The 7,682-nt window shown below is 49.7% G+C and overlaps 1 protein-coding gene across 1 annotated transcript; it reads left to right on the forward strand.

Annotated features, from left to right (window-relative positions):
• Positions 1–1,636: 1,636 nt before the first annotated feature.
• Positions 1,637–5,156, forward strand: SIX1 (SIX homeobox 1). The gene is made up of 2 exons (XM_044231118.1): positions 1,637–2,463; positions 4,493–5,156. Exons 1-2 carry the CDS (start codon positions 1,904–1,906, stop codon positions 4,785–4,787), a joined length of 855 nt encoding a protein of 284 aa, XP_044087053.1. The 5' UTR covers positions 1,637–1,903; the 3' UTR covers positions 4,788–5,156.
• Positions 5,157–7,682: the final 2,526 nt, after the last annotated feature.

Raw genomic sequence — 7,682 nt, forward strand, 5'->3', positions numbered from 1 at the left:
TAATACAAGGGGAAACCTATGCAGTGCTCCTTCTCCCACTTATGTCTTAATATATAAATGGTTCTGTGGAGCTGGGCTCTGGCTCATGTAATCAAAACATTTGAAGAAGACAAGCAAGTTTAAAGAGCCTACAGTTTTTTCTTTGCATTCACTAAGAGGATGCATTTAAATCAAAAGCATTTTTGAAGTGTACTTAAGATTCTGTTTTGAACTTATCTAATCAGAGATAAGTATAGTTATAAAGTCACTCTACTTCTACCATTCTGCTCCCCTTATCTTCCCGCATTGTTCTTATCTGCTGCCAGTCTCAGCTACTGACAATAGATTATCTTTGTTTAGAGATGCTAATTGTTTTCAAAATCTTTTTAATAATTGCTTTGGAACAAGGTGTGCAAATGAGGCTTAAGATAATTACAGCTTCATTTGTTTGTACAGTTTTACTAAACATTCTCCACATATACACAAAATAACAGATGATGGGACTGAAATTGCAGGACATATCTCCTTCCCTGGCAGTAAAATAGGCCAGCATTGCAACCTACACACACACACACACACACACACACACACACACACCCCTCTTTATTTAATCTTCCTGGAGCCTCTGTCATCCTGGCTTTGAGGGCAGTGTCCCTCTCAGAGCAGGGCAAGGATTAGGTTACAATCAGATGGCTATTGGAGCCGGACACAGTTTTATTTAATTTACACCCCTTCCAGCGCCTTTCGTAGGAGGGTCCCAAAGCATTTTTGCTAATAGCAAGTAAAGCTTCTCGGCATTCCTTGTAGCAGAGGTGGCTTTGGAAAACGCAAACCGCCAGTGGGGAAACTGAGTCCAAAAGGTTGCCTGCTTAAACCACAGACCATTAAGATACCAAATCACAAATGAGCCCTCAGAATCTTTATTTGCTCAGCAACAATGCACTAAACAGCTCTTCACATAGTCCCAGATAGCCGCGGCCTCTTGAAAATGAGGGAAGAGCTATCCATTGGGAATACTTGTGCCCTTTGGAGGGCGGTGGGAACGAGGAAGAATGGTGGAGGAATTAGGCTCCTAGAGCTGAAGTCAGCCGGGGAGAAGCCACTCTTCCAGAGGCTGCAGCCCGGAGCCCAGCTCTGATCTTGTATTATTTATCGCGTTCCCTAAGCTATTCATCAATCCATTATTTATTCATTCCAACATTAAGGTAATTAAATATGAGCTCACCGGGAAAGGGCAAGTCTGCAAGGGACAGGGACAGGGGTACGGAGGGAGAGGAGAGGAATTATACGGTCTGGAATCATTGATTTGTGCAGAGATGTGCAAGGCTGCCCTTAGGTGACACTGGAGAGGGGGCTCACGTTGCAGGGTCCTGACGCGCACACCCACTCATCCCCCGCCCCTGGGCAGCCCGGCTCTCTCCTCCCCCCCTCTCACCCTGCTTCCCACCTCTCAGGGTCCTTCTCCTCCCACTACTCCCTATCCCGGGCTCCACTGCCGCGCCCTCCCCGCGCGGGGCGGCGCGGCCTCGCTGCCTGGCCCAGCGGCGCGCGGGCTGGCCAGCCCCGGATAGGCGCCGCCCGCAGCCAATCAGCGCGCCGGGGACGCTGCGCGCTTTAAGGCAGCTGCGGGGAGAACAGAAACCAAGTTCCCCGGCAACGAGCAGCATCAACCCGGCGGGAGGCCGGAGCCAGAGAGGCCCAAAAGGCTGCGAGAGAGCCGGCCGCTGAGTGTACAGCGCGCCCCCCTCCTCCTTCTTCCTCGGCCGCCCAGCCCTAAATTTCGACCAGCTTTTTCGCCTGCGGAAATCCTAGGAAGGGGGTTAGGAGCAGCTGCGCCCCCCTCTCTGAAGCTGCCGCCCCCTGACTTTTCGGCGCTGCTCCCTGCCGCGTGCGCCCGGGCAGTGCACCTCGGCAGGCCCCAGCCATGTCGATGCTGCCGTCGTTCGGCTTCACGCAGGAGCAAGTGGCGTGCGTGTGCGAAGTTCTGCAGCAAGGCGGGAACCTGGAGCGTCTGGGCAGGTTCCTGTGGTCGCTCCCCGCCTGCGACCACCTGCACAAGAACGAAAGCGTACTCAAGGCCAAGGCCGTGGTTGCCTTCCACCGCGGGAACTTCCGCGAGCTCTACAAGATCCTGGAGAGCCACCAGTTCTCGCCACACAACCATCCCAAGCTGCAGCAACTGTGGCTGAAGGCGCACTACGTAGAGGCCGAGAAGCTGCGCGGCCGGCCGCTGGGCGCGGTGGGCAAATATCGGGTGCGCCGAAAATTCCCGCTGCCGCGCACCATCTGGGATGGCGAGGAGACCAGCTACTGCTTCAAAGAGAAGTCCCGGGGTGTGCTGCGGGAGTGGTACGCGCACAACCCGTACCCCTCGCCTCGTGAGAAGCGGGAGCTGGCCGAGGCCACTGGGCTCACCACCACCCAGGTCAGCAACTGGTTTAAGAACCGGAGGCAAAGAGACCGGGCCGCCGAGGCCAAGGAAAGGTACGCGGCGTGCTTCCCGCTGCGCGGGCGACCCCGGGAAGCCTTCCTTTCCCCTCCGCCCCTTCTCGCCCCCGCTGGCACCCGCCACCGCGTCCTCCCGGCCGGCTGGAGCCCGTCCTAGGGGCGGCGCCCAGGCTTCCGCGGTACTGCAGCAAAGTTCATGAACTCTGCGATCGCTTGCTAGGGATGGGGAGTCATTTGATTTGAGCGCCCGCGCGTGGGTTTCTTGGGGTGTGAGTGTCATAGGAAATACTGGCGCTAGGTTTGTTTTTCATGCCTCCCTGGTTGGCTGGGGTGACGAGTGGGGGTGGGGGTGCGGAGTGAGTTTCAAGATCCACTACAAGGGAAGTGTTGATTGGTGTCTCGAGGAAAGGGGTTCGGTGGGGGCTGAGGGTAGCGAACCTCTGTCCTCTTGGTCCCCAGAGGGGTGGAGCTGGTCTGAGACGTCTGCTCTGCCCCCACTCCCGCCGCGTTCCTTTCTCGCTCTCTCCTGGTAGGCTTTTGGGCGAGAGGTCGCCGCTTCATTCCGCGCTAGTTGTGTACAGGGAGGAGTTTTCAAAAGAAATTCACAGAAAATCGGGTTTTGGAAGAGTTGGCGCTGCCTTATCTGGTGGTGCCCCACGCCCAGAAAGAATTGCTCCTCTTCCTGCTGCCTCGAGCGTGTCCCGGGGCCGCGGCGGGTCGGTCTGGCGGTCCGCGCCGCCGCCCGGGATGGGGAATGGGTCTCCAGTCGCAGACTTTTCTCTGGCACGCAGAAGGCAAGCTTATTTTAACCCGTCTCCGCCTCCGCCCTCCTCGCGCGAACACCCGCGTCCACCTGGCCCGGCTCCATCCATTTGCTGTAGAGTTTCCGAACGAGATTCGGAAGAGCGCGGGTAGGCGACGGCGACGGCGAGGGCGCTCCGGGAAGCCGAGGAGTTTTGGGGGAAACCTGAGCGCCCGGGAGGGCTGGGTTTCCTTTGTTCGCTTCCGAGTCAGGGGGCCGCAGATGTCGCCTCTGCGGTCCCCTCTGGGTGGAACAGCACGGAGCCTGGATCCTCTCAGCGGCAGTGGGCGAGAGACTGCGAGGGCAGGGCTCGGAGAGAAAGGGGGAGACTGGCAGGCGCTGGGGCCGAGGAGAACGGGCCAGCGCTCTGAAGGCGGAAGCGGCCAGGGCTTCGACATCCCCCGGTTTACCAGCACCGAGCATCCGGACCGACGCCCGGGCACGCAGCACCGGCTCGGGCTGTGCGGGCTTTCGAAGTTTCCTCTGCTGGGAAACGGTGCGCTGTTGTGGATGTCCGACAGGGGTTTGAGAGGGGCCTGTGACGGACTCAGGACTGAGCGACTAACACGGGGACAGGGACAATACGGTTCCAGTTAGACTTTAGTTACAAAAAGGCCGTCCTATAAGCCAGGCCTGAGGGCCCACTCCCTGATGAAATCGGAGAGACTGGCTGCGCTCCCTGTGTTTACTCAGGTCACCGGGCAGCTCCGGACACCACTTCCCATGACCTGTCTTGTGCCTCTGAAACCACAGCCTCCGGGCAGGGGCAGGGAAACTCGACGTTTAATTGTTTCCTCAGATGGGAACAGGACAATTGACTTGATTCACTCTAGACATCTGCGCGTGGGGCTCTGTTTGTCCTCTGATCATTTTATCACCAACAACCCTTTGTTGGAAGACTTTCAAACTTAATTACTTCTAAATGTGGTGCTAGTGGAGAGGTATTAAAAAAATAACTGCTTGAACAAAATTTTGAAAATAATTTTTGTGTTTCAAGTAAGTCCTACTGATCTGGCTTTCTAAAATATGGAAGAGGAAAGGACCTGGCTCCCCACTTGCTCTGTCTGTAGTTCTCCATTTCTCTGCTTCCTCACTTCCCCCAGGACCCTTGGGATGGGTGGGAGGGCACAGCTCCTCCATTTGGGTATATGACTGATTGCACAATGGCCCTTTCCTCCTTCCAGCTCCCCTCTCTCCACTCACACTTTTTGTAACCTACTTTTTTTTTTTTTTAACCATATGGTGTTGTCCTCTATTTCTTAGGGAGAACACCGAAAACAATAACTCCTCCTCCAACAAGCAGAATCAACTCTCTCCTCTGGAAGGGGGCAAGCCGCTCATGTCCAGCTCAGAAGAAGAATTCTCACCTCCCCAAAGTCCAGACCAGAACTCGGTACTTCTGCTGCAGGGCAATATGGGCCACGCCAGGAGCTCAAACTATTCTCTCCCTGGCTTAACGGCCTCGCAGCCCAGCCACAGCCTGCAAGCCCACCAGCATCAGCTCCAGGACTCCCTGCTGGGCCCCCTCACCTCCAGTCTGGTGGACTTGGGGTCTTAAGTGGGGAGGGACTGGGCCTGGAAGCAGTGACTAGGGACACCTGTAAATAGAAATCAGGAACATTTTTGCAGCTTGTTTCTGGGGTTCTCTGCGCATAAAGGAATGGTGGACTTTCACAAATATCTTTTTAAAACTCAAAACCAACAGCAATCTCAAGCTTAGTCGCCTTCTTCTCTCCGACTCTTGCATTTCCCATCTCAGTGCAGAGATCAGGAAAACAAAAACCAAAAACCAAAAAAACCCAAACAAACAAAAGCACCCAGTCACCCAGTCTCGGTTCTGGGCAATCCATGTGCCAGCTTCAGTAGCTTTTCTTTCTTTCTTTCTTTTTTTCAGTGAATGGGAATTACAAATCAACTGAATTTTAAATATTTCTTTTTAATTTATTTATGGAAAAGTCTTTTTGGAAAGAGGAAAAGGAAATGAAGAAAGAGAGAGAGAAGTCAATATAGTGAAAATAAGATCCTCCAGCCGGGAGGAACTGGTTGCATTCTTAAGGTGAATAGAAAAAATATGATTTTACAACTTTTTGATGGGGAAAAATTAAGTTTACATTTTTCATTATTTAGTGTTAAACACTTTTATGTAGATTAAAATGAAAGAACAGTATTAGGGGAAAAAAAAAAAAACAAGTGCCTAAATGTCTTAATGCTCTCTGTGTAAGGCAGTTAGAAATAGCAGTGACCATTAGTAATACAACTATTTTTGTCAAATTTAGTGGGGGTTTTTGGTTGTTGTTTGTTTTCTTGGTTTTTTTTTTTTATGGCAAACTTTAGAAATGTACCAATGTGAAAAAAACAAAAAACAAAAAACACAACACTTTCCTGAATGCCATAACTTCTCATGCCCTTGAAGCTTTCATATCTGTAGCCTACTCCTGTTAAGGATTTCCCTTGTTCCTAGTTTCTAGCCTGCAAAAATATATGACAAATCTGGCAACCTGGTATTTGTTACTAAAACAGCATGTGTTTTCAGGTTTCTTTTCTATTGTACCTAAATCAGTCTAAATTAAAACTTAGTAGAACACCAGGAGTACGATTCTGTTTCTGAAAGGTGAGTTGTGCATTGCTGTCATTGGCCCCCCCCCTTTTTTAAAGCTTTCTTACTTAATGGTTGTTGTGAATTGCAGGGTACTTTGAAGGCCACCACCTGAACCAAGAATGGTGACTGAATTGATTATGTGACAGAAAAAGAGTGAAGCTAGCTTTGGGGTATTTATTTTTTTTATTATTTAGATATGCAGTTTTGTTTACCACTAGCTCTTCTCCACCGCGTTCATATGTGAACTCAACTCTTTTGTATTAACGAGTTTATAACAAGACTGTGAAAGTAAAATAATTTATCTGCTTGGGAAGAAAAGGGGGGCACTTGAACAAGGATAACAACATTGTGAATTAATCTGTATAAATAGAAAGCAGACCAGTAGGACAGGAGCTCTTTCCACTGCTGCCGGATAGTGTCCAGAAAAATCCCAGTAATCATGTAGGCTCCATATTATTTTTGCCTGGGGCAAAAATGATGTATCTTTGTATTTAGCTTTTAAATTTAGTGAAACAAATGGCATTATTTATTAAAATTCTACTCAGGATAACAGGATTGGCTTGCTTGTGCTTTGTAAAAGTATTGCTCCCCAGAGAGAGTCTATTTATTTTCTGACATGACAGTTTCATAATTTTGACTTTCCCCCATCCGTATCACTATTAATGTATTCATTTCTTTCTTACTCTTTCCTATCTTTTCTGTCCTGATCTAGGAGAGTGAGGTGTGTGTATGGGGTGGGGAGCGGAATTTAGGCCTATCTTATTATGAGGTTTTTAAAAATGTCAAATAGCTTTGACTGAGTTCAAAGGAGAAAGGATCACTGTACTTAACTGTAGTCACTTTTACTTATAAAGTCATTTTTCCCCCTCAGTGATGGACAGATGTGCACACAGCCGCTGGGAGACCATCATTTGGATTGGGAGCTCAGGGTCCCAATCTCCCTTGTTAGTGTTTTGGATCATTAAGTTGGTGTTTATTTAAGTCACTAGGGTGTTTATTCTCCATGTCTTGGGCCACGGAGAAATGCCACCCTCTGCAGGAGGGGCTCTCACAGGGGATCTCCACACATTCTTCACATTCACTCCCCAAAACAAACACCCTGCACAAAGATAGCTTTCAATGACCCTGACAGGCTTCAAAGGACACCGCGGAAATCTCCCTGGAAAATAAGGAAGGGCCAATTACTTTAATTTCTTACATGCCCTCTCTTCCTACTCCGATGACTACCCCCCACTCTTCCAGCTCTGCTTGGTATAATTTTAGACTCGTGGAAGATCTGTCTCCCTGGGCACCCGGGCCCACTTCCTGCTCCCTTGGTTGGTGAATCTTGGAAAGAAATGTCTGCAGATCTGGCGAGGAGCAGAGTGGGCCAGTTCTGTAAAAACCCCTGTGATTACTGCTTGTAAACTCGTTAAAAGGACAATTTTCTGTCGCAGTCATAAACTCTTTGTAAAATCCCTGGCACTCGATTCAGAGTGCGCATATTCCAGATGTGTTTAATAAGAAATTGCACAATATGCCTTCCTCCGCCATCACCGGCTCAGTCTGGCTAAACTAGGGACAAGCAGGAAGAGGCGAGAAAGCTGGATACTGCTGTGAGTTTTCTTGGCAATCATTTTAGAGAGATCATTGGGGGGAACTAACCACATTTTTTTTTTCCTTGAGGAAATCTTCGAGGACCAGCTGTTAAGGGACCTCCAATTTATCTTCTCCGCCTTGCAGTTTAACTGAATCAAAAGCCACTTTTCGTTTCTCCTCTGCAGTTTTCTTAATGATAGCCAAAAGTAATGAACAACGGCTTATAAATAGTGTTTTTAGGACGAAACCTTACAGCCTTTTGCCAAGTAAAATGGA

The sequence above is a fragment of the Neovison vison genome, chromosome 13 (assembly GCF_020171115.1).
Source record: "Neovison vison isolate M4711 chromosome 13, ASM_NN_V1, whole genome shotgun sequence".
NCBI classification, from domain to species: Eukaryota; Metazoa; Chordata; class Mammalia; order Carnivora; family Mustelidae; genus Neogale; species Neogale vison.

Bases quoted from the DNA above. Each gene is read 5' to 3' on its own strand.
- SIX1 (XM_044231118.1), top strand. From the start codon at position 1,904: ATGTCGATGCTGCCGTCGTTCGGCTTCACGCAGGAGCAAGTGGCGTGC. The intron at 2,464-4,492 runs GTACGCGGCGTG...TCTATTTCTTAG, and splicing joins GCCGCCGAGGCCAAGGAAAG to GGAGAACACCGAAAACAATA.